The sequence below is a fragment of the Mandrillus leucophaeus genome, unplaced genomic scaffold (assembly GCF_000951045.1).
Source record: "Mandrillus leucophaeus isolate KB7577 unplaced genomic scaffold, Mleu.le_1.0 Scaffold297, whole genome shotgun sequence".
NCBI lineage: Eukaryota > Metazoa > Chordata > Mammalia > Primates > Cercopithecidae > Mandrillus > Mandrillus leucophaeus.
The window spans coordinates 2,088,295-2,112,541 of NW_012103109.1; the positions used below are offsets into that span (position 1 = coordinate 2,088,295).

General features: G+C 50.9%; 1 protein-coding gene across 4 annotated transcripts; it reads left to right on the forward strand.

The window, feature by feature from the left end:
- The first annotated feature begins 5,844 nt into the window (after positions 1–5,844).
- LOC105544063 lies at positions 5,845–23,728 on the forward strand. 4 transcript variants are annotated; one of them, XR_001006710.1, is made up of 6 exons: positions 5,845–5,878; positions 6,778–6,997; positions 15,848–15,912; positions 16,524–16,605; positions 17,370–17,507; positions 23,405–23,728. XR_001006710.1 is itself a non-coding variant. In XM_011986320.1 (6 exons), the coding sequence occupies exons 1-4, from the start codon at positions 6,185–6,187 to the stop codon at positions 16,540–16,542; spliced, it is 945 nt and encodes a 314-aa protein (XP_011841710.1). In that variant the 5' UTR covers positions 6,174–6,184; the 3' UTR covers positions 16,543–16,605; positions 17,370–17,507; positions 23,405–23,728. The 4 variants fall into 4 exon arrangements, 3 of the variants coding, with proteins under 3 accessions (XP_011841710.1, XP_011841712.1, XP_011841713.1); XM_011986320.1 differs by lacking the exon at positions 5,845–5,878 and adding an exon at positions 16,062–16,112 and having other exon boundaries at positions 6,174–6,997; positions 16,527–16,605; XM_011986322.1 differs by lacking the exon at positions 5,845–5,878 and having other exon boundaries at positions 6,174–6,997.
- The last annotated feature ends 519 nt before the right edge of the window (positions 23,729–24,247 follow it).

Genomic DNA, 24,247 nt, shown 5'->3' on the forward strand with positions numbered 1-24,247 from the left:
CTTGGTCTCTCATCCTCTTCTATGTCTCTCTGCCAAAGACAGTGGTGTTCAGGAGCCTCCAGACGCTTGCCCCTCATTTTTCTTGCTGTTAAGTGCTGTGATTTTAGACAAGTCGCTTTCCCTAGGTCTTAGTTTTTGCATCCAGAAGATGGGCTGCTGTGCAGGCTCATGCATGGAAAGCCTTGAGTGCACACTGGGTGCTCTTTCAGTGTTACAGCTCCTTCTCCCTTAGCAGGGAGTGCAAGACCTTTGGGGGCAGGATTCAGAACCTGAGGATGTCCTTTCTGTCCAGGGCAGCCAAATTTGGGTGTCTGGTGGCTTCCTAGAGCCAGCTTTTCATCTCTTCTCCAGACAGCTGGCAGAGGAGGGGAGGATTTTTAAAAATAGAGCCAGGGTGGGGGCTGTGGCTGGAACAAAACCTTGGTCAGTGGCTCTGAGAATGGGGCGCTACAGCTCCTAAAGCTCTGGCTCCTTCCTTCAAGCCTGGTCTGGCTTAAGCACCACTTTAAGTGGTCCCGGCATTCACTGGCCAGCCCCTCACCGCAATTGAGCTGCAGGGGTTTGAAAAGAGGGCCAGGGCCTCAATGACAGGACCTTGGGCCAGGCTAATTGGTTTTGGTTCAAGGGGATAGTGGATTTGTGAAAAGCTCCAAACCGCCTTTCCCACGCCAGAGCCAGGCCACAGCTTTAAGGAGAAGGGTTCAAGGAGCTTGGGGCCAGGCAAGAAAGCTGGAAGCGAGGTGCCTTCAGCTGATGACCCTGCTCTCATAGCCAAGACAGCCCTCTGGTTGGAGAGGGTAGGAAGCTGTTGTGAGGCCACTTCCAGGAGCACCTGCATTTATGGCCTGTCAGGTACTCGAGAGTCAGTTGGATATATTCCTAACCTTCTCCTACACGTGGCTGTGCCAAGAAAGGGGCCTCCTCCTTTGGCGTACCTTAGTGGTGGAGAGGCCCCATTTTCTCAAGTGGGATCATCCAGTAAAAGAAGCCAGCAATGGCCAGGTTTAATATTTCTTGCCCCAGGAGCTGGACTAAACCCAGGCTTTTATATTCTGGGGGCATTCTGGACTCTATCCTGAGGCAGGTATGCAGTTGGTCTCAAGGTGATAACCCACTTCTGTCTCTTGAAATGTCCTTATACTACCCTGGGCATGGACAAACAAAGCAGAGATGAGAAACAGGAAGCCCTTGGTACTTTAAAAAAAAAAAAGTCAAATATTTCTATTCTCAAAAGTCCAGTATTATGTTATGACTTAAATCTATCATCATTATAGATAATTTTAATATAAATGGCTTGAAGCATATATCTTAAGGTGTACCAGTTACCTATGTGTTTGGACAAAATGATTGCACATTCGTATATGTAATATACCCATTCTATGTGTGCATATATATATATATACATGGTCTATATATCAAATCATATGCTTATATTAACAATCAGTTATGTTAAGGTTGAAGGCAGGGTGGGGTGCTATAAATCATCAGCCCCATTTAAAATAACAACATTGCATTGACTGAGACCAGTGTTTCATGGTTCATTGTGTGTTGAAGGGAGCATTCCTATGTGATCACAGGCTGAAGAAACCCCCTACCTTTTTTATTATCATCCAAATTTTTCACTGTGTTTGCCCACTTGACGCATATAAATAGGAGAAAGGCACTTTGAAGAGATATAGAACTCTGTGTATCACATTTTCCATTTTTATTTCAATTTTTAATTGCCCAGAGCCTAATTTCTTTGGGCCTCTGCTGATTTGCACATTTGAGATTCATGTGTAAATATGTATGTGGCATGTGTGCACGCCTGGGCCTCCTTATCACAAAGTGTGCTCTCTCGGTGTTTAAATACACACAATCCACATCGACACATGATTATGGGCTTACGTATTTGCTTCTTCTCTAGAATCGGGTTAATTTTCCCTTCGCTAATCCTCAAACCCATTAAGTTCCCCACCTCCCCACCCCCACAAAAAATTGCAAACCCTACCACAGACCAGTGGTCTCACCCCACTTCTCCAGCAAGCAGTTCTCCAGGCGGGGTGCTGGAGTGAAGGTTCCTATTAGGCAGACTTCATTAATGTTACCAAATATACCCTGGCACATTTACTCGCCTACTATGAAGTATTACCATAAATAATTAAAATTAAACTGCACTTGTCAAAATAAATGAACAAAGTAGAGTTAGTGATGTCTTTGCCTTGATTTGCTTGGTTTGCTTATTCACTAATTTGAAGAAAGAAAGTGGGAAAAGCAAAGAAAGAACACTGCTACAGACTGCCATGGGATGGACAGAGGAGATAGGGAGAGAATGGAGTGGGGGGAGAGAGAGAGACAGAGAGAGAGAGAGCCCTCAGTCATCTGCCCTTGGGTTTCCAGTCATTAGGGCACTCTAGGAGGCTGGAATGCAGCCTTTAACGTCAGCCCATAATGAATATTGAGGTGTGGATGTGGAAGGAGGGATTTCTTTGTTTACTGAGGAATGGCCATGGGAGTAGGGGAGAGGATTGCCTTTGGGGATTAAGGAGTGGGCTTTGTTTTTATAAAGGGCCTTACTTCTTTTCTGAAGTTTTCTGCAGCTAATTGATTCAATTCAGACATTCCTCTTCCCCACCCGGCCCTGGCCACGTGTTTGTGAGATGTGCACAGCCCCATTTCCCCATCTGCTCTGGCCTCTTTTTCCACTGTGACCCTTGAAAAGGGTGTGAACCTTCACATCAACGAGATCACAGGCTATGGGGAAAACAGTAAGGGGCCGAGACCTTTGTAAGGATATGTGTGTGATATAGATGCACATACATATACACGCACCTATATTAATAGAGGTATAATTTACATCTAGAAACAGATCATAGGTGTACAGTTCTGTGGGTTCTGACAAATGCACTTATACCCATGTACCCAACACTCAAGATAAACCTCATTTCCTTCATTCCAAAAACTTCTTTCCTACCTCTCAGCAGTCAATCCCTGCCAGTCCCCATTCCGATGTCTCTTACCATAGATTAGTTTTACCTATCCAGAGTTTCATATAAATGGAATGTATGCCAGGGCTTTTAAAAATGAATTTATTTCGAGTCTGGAGGGAGCACTGTCCAGGGAGGCCTGGTTGAGCATGTGTCCAGGAGCACTGGACTTGTGTTAAACACTGTCCCCTTGGATGGGCCCGGAAGTCAAACCTGTCATTAGATTTTTTTTTTTTTTTTTTTTTTGGTTGGGGGAGCTGGTGTGGGCTGGTCGTCCTCCAGGAGAGCCCTGTTCTCACCCGAGGTCTGTTAATGAGCTGGGGACAGGTGAGCCTCACACGTTCCAACTTGGCTGCCTTCAGCGGCATCCAGGAGCAGTGGTGAGCTATTAATGGAAGGTGCTGGCTTTGTGCTAATTAGAACTTCCTTTCAGCTTCCATCTGCACAGACACTGGAGCCCCTCACTGGTCAGCCTCACCGTTCCAACCCCCCTCAGTTTGCAACCTAGTTTTTGTCCCCCCTGCCCCGCCCTCCATGAAATAGGGGGTACTATGAGTGGAGCTGCTTTCCTCTATCTCTGGTCAAATCCTGGTTCTTTGTGTATTGCAGAACTGCACTGGGTGGTATTTCTCAGGCCTTCTCTCTCTTATTGGGGTGAAGATGGAGTTGGAAGATGGAGTTGGAAAGGGATTTGGGCACCATGGGCACCCTCCTGGGTAGGCTGGACTTACATCATTGACCTGAATTTGTTTTATGAAAGACCTCTCTCCTCTGCCCTCTGGAGACTGTGGCTTCAGATCCTTGTCCTTTCCATTACCCCTAGTCCTGATGTCTCCCAAGTCTGATGGTACCCACCCATCTCAACTACAGCTGCCATCTTTGCCATCTCAGGCAGCCTACAGGTAGCGGCTGTGTCCTTGACCCTCTTCTGGAAAAAAAAAAAAAAAAAAAAAAAAAACCTATTTTTTTTCCCCTTCACTTTTGCTTTTTATTCCTTTCACTTCAGGCCCAATGGATATAATTTTTTCTTTAATGGAAGTTGTCTCTTACAGAGGTTTCATTGAAAAAGAAGAAACAACGTCACATTAACGTCATTTAAAGAAAAAGCACCTCTCAGAATGGAGGTTAGGAAAGCTAGGGTTTCCTGCCTGAATATCAGTTCCTCTATTGAAACGAAGGGATGAAATCCCTTGTAAGGAACTCAAGAGAGGAGCGTTTCCTCAAAATGCTTTCTTTAGCTCCTGAGTCTCCTTAGGTCTACACTGGGGTTGTGTGTAAAAATACCAAGCCCTCCCTGACAATGCATCTCCTTCTCTTCTGCTTGAATTATCCTGATAATGAGAGTTCACCCACTTCTTTGACAGTGTAGACTAGGATTTTAAAAATTGGGAGTGAATTGTTGGACAGTGTGACACTTCACCAGATTCCCTCAAGGTTCTGGACCTACGCTAAAGAGGGGTGGAAATGCTTCTGGGGTGTCCAGAAGGGCTGCAGAAATTCCCCATCACTGGTCATTGGGAGAGCAGGAGGACTGGCTTCCCTCTGTGGCCTATTCTGCCTCTGAAGGTGACAATTCCTGATTTGAGGCACTAGGGTGGAAGATCCAGGACTATCCAGGACCAGGTTAATAAATTGGCAGTCCAGATTCCAGAAGGGCAGCAGCTGGGGACTGGAGACATGCCCATGCCTGTGGGACAGAGTTCTTTTGCATGCTTTGGACTTTACAACTCTGTATCCTTGACAAGTCACAGGCATCTCTGGGTCAAATCGGGACAATAGTACCCATACCTCCAAGGGTTATGTGAGAATTAAGTAAAATATACAAATAAAGTGCCTGGCATACAATGGGCACTGAGCAAATGGTAGCTCTTTTTTCCAGGCTGGGGCAAGGGATGCATATAAATGTCTGGATCCGAAGTTTGAAATTCCACCTGCTGGAGACAGTGAACACCCCAATAGATACCCCAAATCGCATTGAAGGACGGATGACGGGCTGCCTTCCTCCCCCAGGGCATGCCATACACACTGGGTCTGAAGTGGGAGAATCGGCACCCCAAAAAACGGCTTGTGTAGCGGGGTTGCACATGGGTGTAAAGTTCCCAGCTTGGCTGCCTGGGGAGGGGGACACATAAATGTCTTTAGAGATTTGAAGGGAGCAGGATCTGGACTGACTTGCGTTGCCAAGACGGCTGGGGCTGGGAGCCAAGGGGGTGCTGCCGGGAGGCCCGCGTTAGCTTGGGGTATGACATTTCTAACAGTTGGCGCCTGCGGAAAATGGCCTGGGGTTCCAGCTCTGGAAGGTTCCGAATCTCAGGATTCACGAGTGGCGCTGTCCGGAGCAGCCAGGGTTGTCCCGAGGTGGTCTCGGGCAGGCTTTCCACGATGTGCTGTCTGGGTCGCAGGTGAGAACCTCATGGTTCTCCATTTCCGGAACTCCAGCTCTGAGCAGGCAGAGGGGCGCTGCCCTCGCCTGCCCCTGCGGTAGCCAAGCAGGTGGCTGGAAGCATGGCTAGCTGGCGGGTAAGGAGCTCCGGGTGAGACGGAACAGCCGGAGACCCCCAATCCCCTTAGCCGGTGCCCCACCCGATTTCTCTCCTGCGTCCTGGGAGGGCATGGTTGAGGCGCCACCAGTGACCAGCAACCTCCCCAGGCTGTGGTTGTGACCTGAGGACGCGTGTGTCTCCGCCCCCAGGCCAACGCTAGGCGACCCTGAGTGCACCTTCAAGAAGGCCTGGTATGTTTCTGGGCGGTCGTGGGGGGTGCCTGATATCTCGGCTCTGTTTTACAGTTACTCCCCTGCTGGTGCCTCCCTCCTTGGCGCGGTTTCTGCCTGCGATCAGCGCCCTCTTCGCAGTCACGAACTCGCCAGCAGCTAGCAGCACTTACTAGTAGGAGGGCCCACCGGAGGAGAGGTGAGCGACCAGAGCCAGGGAGTGGGAGGAGGAGCTGGCTGCCCGCACCCGCACTCCGCCCCAGATGGCTCAGAGAGTGGGCTGCGGGTTGGGAGGTTGGGAAATTCCAGGATCAGGTTGGTAGTGCGCCTATGTTTTTACCTGGGTCACCAGCAAGACTACTCCCCTCCTCCCTAGGCCCGGATCCAATGTCATCCCTCACCCTCAACCTGTGAAATGACTTTAACCATACACCTGCTGGCTTGTTGTGCTCTATGACATAATTTGGCAGAGCACGGCGTGTAGCACACAGTGGGCGCAAAGTAAATGGCGGCTCTGGCGGTTCTAGCACCGGAGGCGGCTTCTTGGACACCCGGCGTTCGCGGGAGCCTGAGGCGCTCGGTTGCTAGAGCCTTAGCTGGGAGTGGCGTGGCTGCTTCCCGCCTGCGCAGGACCAGGCCGGCCCCCGCGGAGCTCAGGGCCTGGACCCGCGCTCCCCACCCAGAGCTAGGGAAACGGGAAAAAGAGGCACAAACTCGGAAGCCGCAGTACGGCAAGAGCCTAAGCAAAGAATCCTTTCCAAGCATTCACACCTTGTCTATGCCAGGGCACCGCCTGGGCCTACGGCCTTCGCAACCTGAAGCGCCCGCAGCCCAGAACTGGCATCAGGCCGGGAAGGTCGTCGCAGGCCCCAGAGTGCGGGCACTGGGGGCGCGCGCCTACTGGCCGCCCGGGGCTGGGGAGGCAGGAGGCAAGGACGCCGGCAGGCCCGCGGCTGTTTCCCCTCGGTCCCCTCGGCCCGCGCCGCGGACCCGGGAGGCCATTTTGAGAGCGCGAAGTGGGGCGGCAAGATGGCTGCGTGGGCACCCGGGAGGTCACCGCGCCAAGGGCCCGCCGATCCCCTCCTCGCACTCGTCCAGCCGCGCGGCCCACGGAAGCGGAACGCGCGTCGAGCGCTCCCTGCCTGCTCGCCCCAGACAGATGCCCCGTTATTCATTACCCCGAGGCCTAGAGGAGCGAATGGCTGCCGTCTTCCTGCCCACAGCCAGCCGGACCCTCCGTCGCGGCTGCCCGGTCCCCGGAGCCGCAGCTGCCGAGCCCGGCTGTGCGTGTCGTGGCTGCTGGGGAGAAAGGCGTCCGGTAAGAGCCCTCCTCACTGGGCTGCCCGCCCCGGGCAGGGGCGGAAATGGCCTTCCCCGCGTGGGGAACAATGGCGTTATTTTGGAGTCTGCAACCGAGAGCGCTTCGAGCTCTTTGATTGTTTTCGAGGAGTGCTAGGTGTGTGGCTAACGCCCGCGTTTTCTTGGAACCGCGAAGCCTGACATGGCGAGCCGCCCTCCTGGGACTGAGTGTGGTCCCAAGTGCAAGGATAGCCACGGGCCAGGGAGCCGTGGGCCTCGAGACCCGGACAGGAGCTGGCGAGGGCCTCCATGGTCCGTGTGGTTGGGTTTGAGGACCGGCCGGGAGGCTCCATTCACACCATCCCAGGGCAGGCTGCGGGTCAGATGCGAATGAAGGGGGCCGGGCATTGGAGCTGCATGTTTGAGCTTGCCACCTCCAGGCCTAAGGGCCAGAGCTTCTGCTCTTCTGCGTCCTTTGCCCCTATCCTACCCTCGTGAATAATTTAAGCACAATCACTGTTTTTCTAGCTGTCTGCTTTGACCCACCGCTGCCTTGAAGCAGATCCCAGATGTGTGCATTTATATGCAGAGTGACCAAGAAACTTCAGTAATACTAGTTTGTGTCTTTGGAGTCCCGCTTTGTGCCAGGGCTATTGCTAACAGCTTCAAGAGAATTCGACCTCACCTTGACAGATAGGGTGATGATTCACTATTTGTGTCTTTTGCTATAGCTAGGATGTGGTAGAGCCGGTTGTGGACTTGGGGCTATCTGCCCCAAGGCCTGCGTTCCCAACCTGTCTCTCTGCACGTACACAGGAACACAGGGATTCATCACCGTTGTGGTTTCATCTTTCAGATAAGCACCAAGCCTCTCCTGAATCCAAGTCCCCATCCCCACACAGCCCTGCCTCACAAGTGAGGGCTCTCCTGTCATCCCCCAACCTCCCAGTCTAAAGCCCTGGCCTCAGATTGTGTGACTGAATAATGTGATTATTCTGAGCTTCCTGGCAGCCACAAAAAGAAAACATGATGGTGATAACCTTGTTTTTAAAATGAAACTCATCAGGATTTTAGAGAGATGAACGTTTTTCCTGCATGAGGCTTATAGAAAATGTAAAGCTTAGTGGTTATGTAGGTCAACTGCTCATGTCACTGATGAGGAACCAGGTCCAGAGAGGTTACGTGATTTTCACCAAGGTCACAAAATTAGCTAGTACAGTGAGGACTGAGACCCAGGGGTCCTGACTCCCAGTCCAGTTCCCATCCTCTCATGAGCAGGCTTTAGTGGGCTTCTCAACTTGGAGACAGTTTAATTGTGGTCTAGCGACTCCATTCCTCACTATAAATTGCTCAGACCTGGATGCTGCCTTGTTCCTTTCTTTTCTCCCAGTTCCTAGTGCTGGGCTGGACTCATCATTGTGGGTGTCTCTAAATATTTGATAATTGAGTGGGGCTAAAACCTCTGATAATGAGGGGATGGGGGGGTGGTGGTAGAGGGGAAGTCCCTGACTTCAGTTTTCTAGGGGGCCTTTATTTTTTTAATGTTAGGTTCCTGATCCTTAATTCCCTAGGTCTCTCTCCTGGCAAGTGGTACGAGGTGGGTAGTGTGTTTTCCCTTTTGGCAGTCATCCTATTCTGCCCCATCACATTATTGGACCTTATAGGAAAGGGTCATTTGTCTCTTGGGGGACTATGTTGTCAGTAACACCTGCAAGTCCCTTTAGGTGAACCAAGGGAGGTTTCCCCACCAGCACAGTGGCCATGAGACCTGGCCGACTCATTTTTTTTTTGTCCTCTTTGGGTGGAGAGACAGCCTTTCTGTACTTGCTCAGGTTTGATTCCCACGGCTTAAGTACAAATCACAGAATGTGGCTTAGATTAGTAAATTTCCATGGCTCCCAAAAGGTAGCATTTGAATCCCTGGCATGATAACTGTAGGTGCTGAATAAATTTAGTGACCTGCAACAGACCAGATTCTCTGGAATTCTAGGCTGGAAAAGTGTCACCCCTGGGTGTGGGGAGGGTTGTGCTTCTGATGGGAGTCCCTATTGGCAGAAAGGCTCCAACAGATCCTGGCCAAATTCTGTCGTCTTTGGGTAGAATCTGCATGAACAAAGCAGAGTAGGTAACTAGGGCTGGTTTGCAGCTAAAGCCCCAGCTGTGGAAGAAAAACAGGGTTCAGCTCCCCAGATTAGTTACTGTCTACAAGGATTAAAGGCCCCAAATAATGGCTGGCTTCTCCCCTCCTCTGTGCCAAGGGAAGACATGTAAATACAGCCGCACGCCAGCTTAGGCAGTAGATGTGTATAAATCGAATTTAGCAAATCAGATCATGGTTTAAATGCACTATTTAAAGCAGTCCTGCAGTGAAGCCTTTTACAAAGGGAATAATCATTTTGTGATGCTAATCATCAACCTCCAATTTATCTCCTTTGTAAGTTCAGATGTTGGTGCACTGGGTGTTCTGAAATTGGGGCGCTCTTGCGTAGGGCTCTGGTGATGGCTGTCTGCCTTCTTTTTCTGACCTCTCATTTTAAATGGGTGCATGTCCTGTTTCACTGGGGGCCTCAGGATGCTTGTCATTTAGCCTGATAGTTCTCATCCATCCCACTTGTCTTTTTATAATCTGATAGAGCCCACCATTCAGCTGCTCCTGGCTCCTTTTTTGAGATTTTTGCCTTTCCTGGGGAGAAATACAAGCCCTGCTGTTCTTGAGGTGTTAAAACCAGCTCCCTCTCTGATCTGAACCGTCTTTTGTTTCCCTGAGCTTCTGGTACCTCTGGTGCAGATCAGAAAGATGATCTTAGAGTTGACTAGATAACACAAATCAGCCCTGAATTTAGAAGGCGAATTAAATGCAGCCACCCATCTGCTGAATAGGCAATATCCAAAATATTCTCCCCATTCACGGCAAAATAACTGAGGCCTGGATGTTAAAGGGACTTTTCCCACAAGTTAAAATCAGGACTCCAAGGAGAACCTGTCTCCCAATTGCTATAAAAGTGTTTTATATGCTGAGCTGTAGTTCCTTTCTCTACAGAGAAAATATAATCAGAGACCATCTGGGTGGGAGAGAAAGAATGAAGAGAAAGAAATGGATCAGAGTGGAATAAAGGAAGTGGGCAGGAAGCTGGGGGGCTTCGAGGAGCCTGACCTTGCTTAGCTTACAGGCCCTGATATAGTGTCTTTGTCAATGCTGCCACTATTGACGCGTTCCTCGGTAATTATGACTGTGTGTTGGCATGGCGACTCGGAGTAAGAAGACTAGAAGCACTGGGTAAATGCACGACTTGTTCTTGCCTTCTAAAGCAGAGAGGAGCTTTTGTGGGTAGTTCCTACAGGGATACATGGTAGAAAATTCACCAGACCCAGTGCTGGAGTATTTATACCCCATAGGAGCCAGGTAGCTCTGAGCAGAGATTGTACAAACAGAGGTCCTTAGCAAGACTGGCATCTAATGCAGAGGTCTTCCAGAGCCTCCCTCTTGTGTCTTCCTGTTGGTCTTTGTTCCTTAGCCTTGTAATGTCAAGTATATTCATTTCTGCTCCTCTCTGGGTTGTCTGCTTCAAAATAGGTTTATGTTGCAGTCTCCCTGAATTTGATTGATCATAAAATTATCTATTTCATAGGTCATGACTATGTATTTGGAAGCTGAAGAGAAAGGCTGATGGGACTTCCCTTTCTATCCTCTTGCCCTTTTCTTAGATACTTGGACCACATTCTCATCCTCATCTGAAAATGGGTAGAGGTTGCTGTTGTCCTGTATAACCACTAGACACCCATGCTGTTGATCTCATGAAATGTGGTCAACGTGGCATGTTGAAATGATAATGTTGGGTTAAGTACAATATATTGTTAAAACGACATGTTCATTCTTACATTTTAATGAAGCTTCAGAAACATTTAAAATTATACTTGGAACTGACATATTTTCATTGGATAGTGAGGTCTACACTAGAGGCTCAAGACCTCTTCCATCCCCAGTGCTTAGTAACTAATCCTGATCTCCCCCAGGAGGCTTGTGGCCACACAGGGCTCTGTGCATAGAGGTCCATGGAAAAGCTAGAGAGGAGGCACATAGAGAACCTCGTGCCTTAAGGGGCTTTTAGGAGTGCCTAGTACAGCCCTTTAAATGGGGATTACCCCTCAGTCCTTGAAGGCAGAAATCGTGGCTTGAATCTGTAGACAACATTGTATTTTTCAGCATTTAAGGTGGGGACAAGGCAGCCAATAGGTAAACCCCAGAAGAATCTTTGGATGAAGGTTTAGCAGTGCCCCAGGGGAGTTTGAATGGGCACAGCTGTAGATAACAGGAGGGTTGTCCTCCTTCCCCCGTCCCTAGCAGTGATTTCATAGTCTCCCAGATGTGCAGAAACCACAGGGCACGGGAAGGCAGCCATGCATCCCAGGTTCGTGCCAAACCCACTTTCAGCAGGTTTGTTTCCTTTGGCCCGAGGGCTCCTTGTCACCCCTTTCCTGGCTGCCCCTCCTCCCCTCAGCCTCTGCTGCTCTCCCTGAGCTGGAGCTTCTGGGATGCATCTTGGCTCAGAGACAGCGTCTTCTTGGAGAGGCCTCCTGCCCTGGCTCCCTGCCAAGCCTCAGGGCCTCAGAGAGATTTTCCGGGGAGGTGCTGGGCTCATACTGCTGTCAAAGGGCAGAGGGCCTCAGTTAGCTTTCTCCCCTTGGAGGACCCCTGGCTGTGGGTCTGGGCTTGCCTCCAGCCCCCTTTCCCCCTCAGAAACTCCAGTTTCCTGCCGTGGAAACCCTGGACTGGGTTAAGGGCCTTCCAGCTCCAGTAAGGTTTGAATTTATAAAAAGAAGGCTCCTCACATGAACCTGGGAGGTGAGAAATGGGCATCGAGGAAGTCATAATGAGTCATGATGATGGGGACAGGAACCATTTACTGAGCACTTACTCTGTGCCAGGTTCTGTGCTAATGCTTTGTATATTGTGTCTCCTTTGAGGGCTGTCTCTTCGGGAGAAAAAAGAGTAGTAAATTGGACCATGGATTTTCCCTTCTTTTCTAAGCCAAATGCCATTTGGGTGACTGCATGGGGTGTGTTACAGGGGCTACAGCCCTTGCATAGGAGGGACTATCAGCCCCCAGTGAGTCCTTGTCTCCCAAAGAATCAGCCTGGGCTTTGGGAAGCAGCTTGAGTTCATTTGGGTTGCCAAAGGATGCCTCTGCAGTGTCTCCTGCTTGGGGCTGGCAGTACACCTGGAGAATCAAGATGGGAGGGCTCTATGCTGGGCCCCTGGGAGCCTTGGTGCAGTGCTAGAGGGGTGAGCAGCATACCACCCAGTCCGGATTTATCTCCTAATTGTGTGTTCCATATCCCTGCTGTGCCTCAGTCTGTAAAATTACGGGGTTGGCCCAAGCCTACCAGCCTGCCCACAGTGCCAAGGGACTGTGGCTGCTCAGGATGAGGCTGGCCTTTTGCTTTTTGCAATGTTGTATCCCCCTGATGTAGCACCCATGGTCTTCTGGAGGAGGGAAGGGGGCCCACATCCTCTGTCCCATCTCATCTTGTCCTTAAGCAGACAATGTCAAGCCTTCCTCCTATCTGCCCAGTTCTGCACCATAGCTCCTACTGTCTCCTTAGGTTAGGAGAGGTAGCAGATGCCTCTGAAGGCATGTTACCTCCTTGATGAGTGCTGGGGAAAAGGGGAGTAAAGAAACAAGTCTCAAGTTTATAGCTACCCTTCCCTTTGAATGTGCAGCTGCTTTTACCCAGTATCGAGTTCACTGTTCTCTCTTCTACTGTGGGTGACAGACTCCGAGACCATGGTGGTGTGAGGCAGAGGCAGTGTGGCCCAGTGGGTATCCAGGTGGAGGGGTTGGTCTGATCTAATTCAGAGCCCACAGGACACTCCTTCCCCTCTTCGTCTGAGCCAGTTTTCCCATCTGCAAAATTGGGAATAGTAATACTTACCTTGTGACACTCAAGATGCATCCCCCATCTTGCTGGTCTGTCACGAGTGAAGGCCACCTTCCCTGGCCAGCAAGGGACCAGGGTCAGCTCTCTGTTAGTCACTCTACAATAAGCTGTGGTGTTTATAGACCAGCCATAAGCTCTGCAGTGCAGGGAGAACTCCTGACCTCTAGGAGCAGAGAAACTAGCTATTACCAGCCTAAGGCGGCACACATCCAAGGAGCAGAGTGTTTTGATGTTTTGTCTCTGTCCTTGGGAGTTAAGAGAAGAGGAATTAGATTGGGGTGGAGAAGCCTCGCTGTGCCCAAACAGGTCTTCTAGGCTGTCGAGAGGGCAAGACGGCATCCCTGCCAATGGGGAGAACTCTTCGACTAGGGCCTTTTTTTGTGGAGATGAAGTGGGAGGAGGATTCCTGCTGGCCTGGGCCTGAGATTTGGATGTAGGTCAGGTTAGATGGTGGAGGATAAGAATGACGAGGTAGGGAGCTGGCTAAGAGAATTGGTTTGGTCACCATGTGCAAGACTGGTGGGTATTAGAGGCTATCAGGCCTTGTGCTGCCCAGGCCAACCTGAGCTAAGCAGCCACACCCACCCTGTGCCACTCACCTCTTATGGTACCTGGCCTGGACGTCAGCAGCCCCAGGGCTGTGCTGTGGAGCCATTTCCCACTTTGCAAGGGAACTACGGGGCTCTGAAATTGGAAGTCTTCCCATGCCACACTGTATTTTTTCTTACCACACTCATTTATTCATTCAATGTCTATTGACCACACATTATGTGTCAGCCTCTGGGCAAGGCCCTGGGGATACAGAGAAGGAAACCACAGTCCCTGGCCCAGCACTTTAGCTTGTGTGATGTGGAAAGGCATATATCCGTTTAAAGCTGGAAGGCCAGGCTAGCAGGGGTGGTGTGCTAGATTAGCAGGCACTCCGGATCTGACAGTTGTCATCAGTTTGTGGCTTATTGACTTTCCTGCCCCTCTGCATGTCCCAAGAGCCTGGGAGAACAGCGTCAGAGGCCATGTCATGCTTTGCCTGTGATGACCTTAAGCTGTCGTTTAGCCTCAGCTAGAACTGTAATTCTCTAGATTCCATTGTTTCTGTATAGAATTGTGACATTTCAGTTACCCTTTCTTCATTTTAAAAACACCTTTTTTTTTTTTTTTTTTTTTTTTTTTTTGAGACAAGGTCTTGCTGTGTCGGCCACGCTGGAGTGCAATGGCCTGATCATAGCTCACTATAACCTCGAACTGGCTCAAGCAATTCTGCCTCAGCCTCCAGAGTAACTGGGACTCCAGGCATGTGCCACCACACCCAGACTTTTATTTTTATTTTATAATATTAAAAAAAATTTATTTTGTAGAGACAGGGTCTTTCTTTGTTGCCTAGGCTGGTCTCAAACTCCTGGCATCAAGCGATCCTCCCACCTGGGCCTCCCAAAGTGTTGAGATTATAGCATGAGCTGGGCACAGTGGCTCACGCCTGTAATCCCAACACTTTGGAAGGCAGAGGCAGGTGGATCACCTGAGGTCAGGAGTTCAAGATCAGCCTGGGCAACATGGAGAAACTCCGTCTCTACTAAAAATACAAAATTAGCCGGCGTGGTGGCACATGCCTGTAATCCCAGCTACTCGGGAGGCTGAGGCAGGAGAATTGCTTAAACCTGGGAGGCAGAGGATGCGATGAGCCGAGATCGTGCCTGGGCAACAAGAATAAATCTCTGTCTCACCAAAAAAAAAAAAAAAAAAAAAGATTACAGCATGAGCCACCACACCCAGACTAAAAGGCAGTTTGATTTTATAAATCAAAATAGCAGTAATCTATCGAGATTTACTTGTGAGATTGGTAGGAAACATCTTAAATGTAATCAAACAATAAATTACATCTTGATGAATTCGTGTAGGTTTCTCTTCCTCAGAAGAAATCAGATGCTGTTCAGAGCACCAAGGCTAGAATTTTACCTTGTTTCTCATGCTACCCTGCACCCAGGTTGGATCCTGAGTACAGTTTTTGGCAGGTGGGCCTGTATATAAGTTAGCAATGGGGGATACCCAGCTGCCTCTCTTCATACAGCTGAGGTTTTGGGGAGTAATTCTCACAGCCCCTGGGTTGGGCCTAGTCCTGCAAATGAATTCACTAGCCCTAAAGCCCAAATTGCAGCCTCTGTCATTCTTTCTTGCCTTCCAGGAATGGGAAGGGCAATAAGTTTCATCTTATTATTATTGCTATTTTGGCGGTTTTGTTGACGTTGGTGTGTGTATGTTAGTAAGATAAAGCTCTCAGAAATTACATAGCATTTGTCAAGGATATAAGAGGGACTCTGCCACTTCTGGCTGTATAGAAGGTGGTTCTGTATCTTTAAATAGAACCTCAGGTCCTTAGCCACCAGAAACGTTTTCAGGGGAAGTGTGCACCCTCAGCAGCTGCTGCTGGTGGGCAGGATGGGCACACATGGAACAGGCTTTCCTCTGTGGCCAGGTGAGAAGCAGGTGGCGAGACACAGAGCAGTGCTGTGCTCTGCTTCTGAAGCCTCCAACCTTTCCTTCCTTAGGAAACCCCAGAGAGATTGGTGATGGTGATTTCCCAGGAAGACGTGGTGTGCTCCGACTTCTGTGACAGTGAGCAACGGGACCAATGGATGTCCGGATGCTGGCAATGAGTAGGCCTTCCCTACGCTGGGTGGCGTCCACACCCTTTGGCTTCCATTGCCTGGGTCTCCTGGAGGTGATTTGCTGGATGAATACTGCATGCACAGAATCTGGCCTTGGGTTTGAATATGGCGGCCAGTGGACAGCATGTGCTTCAGTTATGAGGCTGCCCAGGAGATGCTTCTTCCAAGGCAGAGCATATGCCGAGTCCAGTGCTGGAGAGGCCGGGTGTGCAGCTGACCAATTTCCAGTTCTAGTTTCCCTCTCATGTTCCTCTGTCCCCATCCAGGACATCCTCTGGAGTCAGAAGACAGCAAAAAGAGAAGCAGAAGCCCCGGTGGCAAGAGTCCAAAGGTGGGTCCCTTCCTGACATGGGCATTGGGCTGCGCATGTGTGTTTGCAGTTCTTTCCAGCTGCTGGAAAGATGTATTTCTGTGGCTGTAGATGGATGGTCCAAGGTAGATTTAGGTTTTAGAATACTGTTATTTTTTTTCTACGTTCAGGGAGAAAATAACCCAGTTTGGGAAGGACAATTTAAAAAGGAAAAATATTAGGTATGATGGCACACCTGCAGTCGCAGCTATTCGGGAGACTGAGGCTGGAGGATCACTTGAGCCCAGGGGTTCCAGGCTGCAGTTAGCTATGATCACGCCACTGCACTCCAGCCTGGGTGACAGAATGAGACCCCTGTCTCTTAAAAAAATGTAATTTAATTTAAAAGGGGAAAATATCCTTGGTGGTTCTTGGAACCAGCACCTACTAGGTTGACCCGTATGAAATTTCTTTCTTGTTGATGAAAAATAGTCAAATATTGACAATTTCTTATAGTTCAACCTACTATAGTTCCATTCCTCTGGGATGGTAGAGGGATCCCCAGAAACACATTTTAAAGAGTTTCTGATACTTTAAACCATTTGTGTTCCTCTTCATCCTATGATACCCTTCACAGAATTTTTTTTTAACAGCAGGAAGGAATCACTGTAACCTGTGGATTGTACTGCAGTAGGAAACTATCCTAGCAAGGCTCCACTTTGCCCCAGCTTCAAGGTATATAATCTCAAAATGCAGGATACTTCAGATGAGTTTTGAGCACCCTTTCTTTTGTTATAAAAAAAAATTCCAGACAGTTCAGCCAATACTGACTAAGGGCTGAGACCGGTTCCAAACTTTTCTGCCTCTGGAGGAATTTGCTTCCATCTGGATGCCTGAAACGGTATTTTACTTCACCTCCTGTGTCACCGGCAGCAGTCCTGGGAGCCTTGGGGAGGAGGTTGTTGGGAGAGCCAGTTCACAGCCTCTCCACAACCTTTTAGCCACCCCGGTGCTGGGCAGCCAGAGTGTGGGCTTTTGACTGAATGTTCTCGCCTTCCCGCATTCATTACACCATTGTCAGTGTGTGTGTCTGGGGCTGCCTCTGGGGGTGTGTGTGTGTGTTTGTGTGTGTCTGTGTGTCAGTGACAGGCTATGTGTGTCTGTTTCTGTTGGCTTGTCTAGGCGTGCTCAGTGCAACAAGGAGCTTGGGGAGGTGGCAGTAAAGGGGGAGGGCATTTCAAAGCCCAGCTGTCCTCCTCAGGGACCTCAGGAGATGCGTGTGTGTGTGTATGTGTGTGTATGTGTGTTTGTGGATTTTTTTCCATACTGCTTATTGTGTGGGGCTGCATGCGAGTGTCTGACCAGGTGTGGTGTGAGCAGCCGCTGGGCTGGGTGAGCCCCATCTGCTGTGAGCTCCCAGACTTGCCTTCTAGCCCTCTGCTGCCATCCATGGGGAGCCTCTCCCTTCGCAGCTCACCATCTCCTCTCTAATTTATTAGCTGGAAAGGAGGAGAACATGAAACGTTGCTTGAAGACAATGGCCGAGACAGCAGGTCCCACCCTGCACAGCCGCCAACATCTCTTCCCTCAGCCTTGTCTCTTCTTCTGCAGTTGGGATCTGCACATTTAAGCCTGAAGTAAGAAGAAAACAAGCCCCCAAACCACCCTATTAAAAAATGTGCCTGGCCTTAGATGTGCAGAGGTAGCTATAAACTGTTGAAGGTGGGAGAGGTCAACAAAATGAAGGTTTGAGCCTTCTACTCTGGGGCCCCCTAGCTCTGAGTCCCAGCACTTCCCCCCAGTTCCAAGCCAGGTTGGAAGGGGGCAAGGGGCCCAAGGCAGCTGCAGGGGCTGTGTTAGTAAACACTTTCCTGGGTTCCCATTTTCTGTACACCCCCCACCCTTCTCTACTCCCTGATGCCCCGTTATACACTCCCACCCTCCAGCATCCCCTTTTCTGTGGCCTGCACAATGAGCTCATTGTCCCGGGTGTGATTTGAATAAGGGATCGGTGGGCCTGTTCCCAGCATTGTCCAAGGGGCTGGGAAAAACCCCAGCACAGGCAGGAGGACCAGACCAGACAGAGACAGATGCCTAAATTAGCAACAAAGCTTTGTGCACGTCCCCTGGACAAGGGCTCGCCTTGTTTGCGTGGACTCGAGGGTGTGGAGCTGGCCGGCTGCTCGCATGTCTCCCCATGTTAATTAGTTTTGCATGCATGTCTGAGAAGGTGCCAGGGGAGATGTGTTTGCCTTTCCCCGGGAGGGGGCCCTGTTTGTGGCTGGCCAGTAGCCTGGGGGCCTGGAGCTGAGAGGGGCTGGGCCTACCTGGAGAGCCAGGCTCTGAGCCTGGCCAGGGAATTGCGGCTTTCCCATCCTATAGTTCTGTCTCTCTGCTGTCTGGGAGGCCTGGCTTTGCTCCCTATGCCTTCTTCCCGCCACCCCTCCATGTCTGAAAGTTGGTCAGCTCTGACTGCTGGGACTCACTGGCTTCCTCCCAGACCCAGGCCAGTGCCTGTCCATCTGGCAGTCTGTCTCTTGCGACACAGGGCCCCTTGGGACCGGGCAGCAGAAACAGCCAGTCTGAACTCTTCTCCGTCCCCGAGCCAGATGGCCAGTCTGCTGATCGCATTACGGCCTCCCCTGTCCCCAGACCCCTGCCGCCTGTGGTTGGACCAGGATCTTGTGTGGAATATGATGGAGAAGCTTCCTTTTAGGACCTCATAGAGGCCTGGCCTGAAAGGAAAGGGGTCTGGTAGACAGGGCGTAAGGCATGTCCTTGCTACCGGTTTCTATGTGACCTCAGGCAGGCCAAGTGACCCCAACTCCTGAATCTTAGTTTTCTTGTTGGCAAGAGGAGTGAGTTGAACTTCAGGAATCTCTTGGCTCTCTTCTAGTTCAGAAAGCCTCTGATAGTGGTAACAGTGGTGATCATTTCAAAACTATGTTGATTTAGCATTCGCTAATTTAGCACAATGACAGGAATGGGACTAATGAATTCTGGCTGGGGTGGAGGGGAGTGCTGCAGGAAGGATTTCATCCCTGTTTTTTGTTTTTGGTTTTTTTTTTTTTTTTTGAGACGGAGTCTCGCTCTGTCGCCCAGGCTGGAGTGCAGTGGCCGGATCTTAGCTCACTGCAAGCTCCGCCTCCCGGGTTTACGCCATTCTCCCGCCTCAGCCTCCTGAGTAGCTGGGACTACAGGTGCCCGCCACCTCGGCCAGCTAGATTTTTTGGTACTTTTTAGTAGAGACGGGGTTTCACCGTGTTCGCCAGGATGGTCTCGATCTCCTGACCTCGTGATCTGCCTGTCTCGGCCTCCCAAAGTGCTGGGATTACAGGCTTGAGCCACTGCGCCTGGCCTCATCCCTGTTGATATTCAGTGCGGGCTCCTGTTTTCAGAGTGTGGGGAGGACCAAGAGCAGGCAGAGCCTGTCTTCCCAGGTCTTCACAGAGGAGCTCTTCCCCATCCCTAACCTGCAGTGGTGAGAAGCAGGCCCTGGTTCTCTGCACAGAGACTGCCAAGCAGAAGAGAGCTTGGCAGTGGCAAAGGAGAAGCTGGAGGGAGAGCAGCTGCTAGCCAGGGCCCTAGGTGTGTCCTGGTTGCCCCCTGCAGGTCCTGGGACAGGGTTGGTGGGGGTGGGCAGGGGACAGGGCTGGGTTCATCTGGGAACTTCAGAGTTCCCACCTCTCCACAGCCCTTCAGAATAACCCCAGGTGGTGGGTGGGGAGTGGGATGAAGCGTCACCCTGCTGTTTAGTGCAGGGGTCTCAGGTTAAGTGGCCAGGGGGTCTGGCTCCTTCTTTGCCAACCTCCCAATCTCTGTCACTCTCCCACTCTCTCATCAGGTGTTGTGGGATGTACCTTGCACTGAGGCCAGGCAGCTGACCAGAGCCACCCACAAGGAGCCTCTGGAATTAACCTCAGGTAGCCACTCAGGCCAGGCAGGGGAGAGACCCTGGACCTCCCTTCCAGCAGGGACCTTCCTTCCCATGCCGCTGTGCCAGCCAGTTCCCATACACAGTGCACTTGTTCCTTCCATCTGGGCTGCCTTTTTCCTCCCTGCCTCTCTCTCTCTTTTTATTTCTGTTTCTGGGGGGCCTCTCTTTCTACCCCTTTCCCTGTCTCCCTGAACTGCTCCTCACTCAAGCTGGATAACTGGTGGTAAAGTCCAAAGCTCAAGAAGAAAAGAAGATAGAAGTTAGCGCTTCATGGCAGGGATAGTGAGAGAGTTGCCTGCAGTACGGGTTGGGAGAAGAGGCAGGGCAGCAGGGCCTTGGGAGAGCTGCCCACTGGCCTCCCTGCCCCTCCTCATTCCTACCTCCCAGGGTTTAGCCGCCTCAGCTGTAGCTCTGAGCTCCTTAATCTGGTGATCCTTGTGGTGCTGGGGGGCAGGCTGGCAGAGGCTTTAGGAGGTGACAGGGGATCTTGGGAGTCGCACTCTGCTAACAGAGTGTCATGCAAAGCTGGAGAATCACATTCCGAGCGCAGCTCCCACTCCTAAGGCAGTGGCCCGGCAGGGCTGGACCCAGCACAGGTGGTACCCAGTAGAGGGCTGAGGCACAGACCCTGCATGCAGTCGGGCGTCACCTCCTCTTTGTCCCTCAGGAGGAAAGTTCCCAAGATTAGGGCTTTCTGGCCCTTTCTGCATGGCTAAGTTTTTATTGTTTGGTAGCTGCCCCCACCCTTACCCCAGTCCCCAAATCCTCTGGCTGCCAATCCCAGTTAGAAGAAGTCTCTGTAAGTTGCAGGTATCATCCCCGTGGTCAGCCAGGAATATGCTGTTGGGTTAGTCGGGGGTGGGGATTTGTCTAGAACTAAGCAAGTATGCTGGGTGGAATGGCTTCCCTGCCTAGATGAGCAGGGGAGAGAACCCCTGAGATGAACCCCTGATTCTCTCAGCGATGGGCCCTGAGAGAAGCCAGGAGAGACAGGAAATTGAGGTGGGGGTGTGAATGCAAGCCCGAGTGGTTCTGAGGCATCCAGCTTAGCAGAACTGGGGCAGCCCCCAGGCCTTGGACCTTGGCTGGAGGGTAGGAACAGAGGAGAAGATGCTGTGGGCCGAGGCCCAGGGCTCTGCTTCTGCCATGACTCTGCAGCAGACCCTGGATGTCTCAGAGCCTCCAAACCCTCATTTATAAAACGAGCATCATAATCCCTACCTCCATTGGAGCTGCTATGAAGACTCTTGGGCACATGGGAAACACTCAGTGGGGTTAATTTTTCTTCTCCTTTTCCTTTAGATATGGGGCAGAGATGAAGGAGTTAAGGTTCTGCAGGTCATTTAAGATAGCTGAGATTTGGGGAATGTGGACAGTGGTGATATTCAGAATATTTAACCACCTGTACAGGTTGGGCACCAACCAGTCAGAATGACAGCTGGCCCAAACCATCACCCAGGGAGGAGGGCACAGCTGAGCAGAACTTGTCCCTGTGTCTTTCTGCCCCATCATGAGTCCGTTTATCAGCAAGCATACAGACATCCCTTGAGGGCAGCTCCTGAGGAGGTTGCAGGATGCAGGATCCTGAGATCTTTGCATTCAAGCAAGTCAGGCGTGCTTAGCATGGCGCACCCTGCCTGACCTGAAAGAGGACCTGGAAGCAGAGGGCAGTGAGCTGAGAGCCTTCCCAGCTCCTGCCCCAAGCTGGCAGCAGACCTGCCACCAGGCTCTGAGGAAGAGCTGCTTCTGTGGGCTCTCGCCATCCTCATGTCCCCTAGAGCTGCCCCTCCTTCCTGTCCCTTCTTCTCAGAAGCACCATGGGTCAGGATTAGAGGGTCTGTTTGTGCTCTGATCTAACTCCTCATGCCTGTTTCTTAATCAGCCAGGGGAAGTTCATGGTTTCTGTTATCTGACTGTGGAGTATGGGAGTGTCGTGTTGGGGTAGTGTGGAGCCATGTTCTGTCATCGTGGAAAGATTCTGACCTCAAGGCAGGCAGCATCTTCTCCCAGCCCCAGGCTTTCTGAGGCCACACCTGGACATGTGATGCACTTAGCCAACACTGACTCCTTTTACCTGGCCTATCTCTTTGCCTTGTTGGGTGAAATTAATGGCTTTGAGGGCCTAAGGTGGTCTGGTTAAGTGACAAGGGCATAGGAAGACACAACCTTACCTAGCTGGAAGTCAGAGATTTGGACTCTAGCCCACTTTTCCACTGAGTGGTCTTGGGCAAGCCACCTCCTTTACTGGACCCAGAAAAGTAGCATTGAGCTAGTGCAGTAGCTTACACCTGTAATCCCAGTAACTGGGGAGGCTGAGGTAGGAGGCTCTCTTGAGGCCAAGAGTTTGAGAACAGCCTGAGTTTGAGAACAGTGAGACGCTATTCTTAAAAAATGAAAAAATTAGCCAAGTGTGGTGGCATGCATCCATAGTTCTGGCTACCTGGGAAGCTGAGGCAGGAGGATCCCTTGAGCCCAGTAGTTCCAAGGCTGCAGTGATCGCACTACTGCACTCTTACCTGGATGACAGAGCAAGATCCTATTTCTTAAAAAAGAAAGAGAAAGAGAAAAAAGAAAAGGAGCATTGAATAGGATGGTATCTGAGGTCCCTTTTAACCCCTGCATTTTTTCATCTGGGAGTTCTTCCTGCTGCTTCTACTCTGTTACCTGCCAGTAACCCCTGCTCCCAGCCCCCTGGCTTACAGGAAACACAATTAGCTTTGTCCTGTTCAAGCTGGCCTGGGATGCAAGGAGGCACCATTACCTAGAGGCTACAAAAATGAAAACCCAGCTCACTGCTGGCAAGGGGCATGGGGCTGGGCAGTGACCTGTCCTGGAGCAAGACTTGGGCAGAGAACATGAGTCTCACCTAGGTGCGCTCCCAGTCTCTACTCTGGATGCTTTTGTCCTTTCTTCTACTTCTCTTTGCTCTGAATGGTGTTTGCCTTGGTGGCTTTGTTTGCTCAGGTGGCCCTCAGGGTGGGTTTGCAGTGTTCTCCTTGGGACTTGCCCCATTCCACTCCCTTAGGCCAGAACCTTTAGACTCAAAAGCTCCAATCCCTGAGAAGCAACCATGGGGGAAACACTACTTTTTGGTGCTGACCCCTCTCCGAAGCACCCCAGCTAGGCGGCTCTTCCACTGGTACAGCTGATACATGGATGTGGGCTCAGCATCTTATATGACTGGCGTGACCTTGGGCCAGCTCCTTAGCTTCTCTGATCCTCTATTTCCTTATTTCTAACATGAAGATAACCACACCTTTCTCATAAAGTTGCCGTGAGGCATAGAAATAACACAGATAAAGTACCTCGAAATGATGTTCTGTCTTACCTCCTAGTGCCAGCTGTACCCAGAGGCTTCAAAGGCCACAGACATAAACGCTTAACTTTCCTGACCTCTTGCCTTTGAGTTTCAGGACTGCCCTGCTGGGGAAGTGCTGAGACAACCTTGGAGGAGCGCCTCCCCCCAGCCCACTGCCCCTCTTTCCCCAGGGGGCAGAAATACCTAATTTCAGCCCTAATAATACCTGAATGAGATTTATAGGACACCTTCCTCCCCAGAGTGCAAAGCTTCTCACATATTATTTCTCTTATCTTTAGATTGTCCTGTGAAGTGAAGTATGATCGGACAGCCTCTTTTCAGCTTTTATGAAAATGGAGACAGAGGAATTGTGGCTCTTGCCAAGGTCACAGGATTGGAACACAGAGCCAAGCCACCCCAGGACATGCAAGAGCCTCAGAAGGGAAAAAGCCCAGCAGGAAGGGAGAACAAGTAGCCTCTGTTCTGAGGTTGTAACAGCCAGGGACCAGGATGGAGGAGGAGGACCCCGTAATCCTGCCCATCTGGGACTTGGCAGGGGACCTGGGAAAATGTACCCCAACCCATCCCTCAAGGGCCTTTGCCTTTGGCCCATTGGCCTAGCATCTCCTTCTTCACTATGTCTGTTCTTGTCAGATCTGTTTGGGTCTGAGGTGCATGGAACATTCTGGGTAGGCCTCCAGCAAACGGAAGCTCTTTACCGTGTTTCCAGCCTAGGACCAAGGGCAGCACACTGGCAAAGTTGCCAAAGCAAGGGACTCCAGCCTGCTAGGAGTTAACGACTCCCTCTCCCCAGCTGTCCTCCCCTTGGTGCTCCTCTTCGTCCCTCCTCCTGCTCACAGCAGGCAGGGCCTGGACCCGGGAGCCATGCTGCTGTGCTGTTGCCAGGGGAGTCCGGAGGCAGATCTGAGCTATGCAGGGAAAAGGCCCGGCCTGTCAAAGTGTCTGAGATGAACCGCCGCCGTCCCTGTGCAGCTGGGCTCAGACGTGTCTCAGCTCTTGTTCTGTGCCTGAGAATGGCGAAACCCAGTGAGGTTCAAGGGCAAACTCGCTATTCATTAGTCAGGGGTTCTTGACGTCCCGTCTCTCCCAGGGATGGGTTCCCCCCCTTCCTCTTTCTCCCC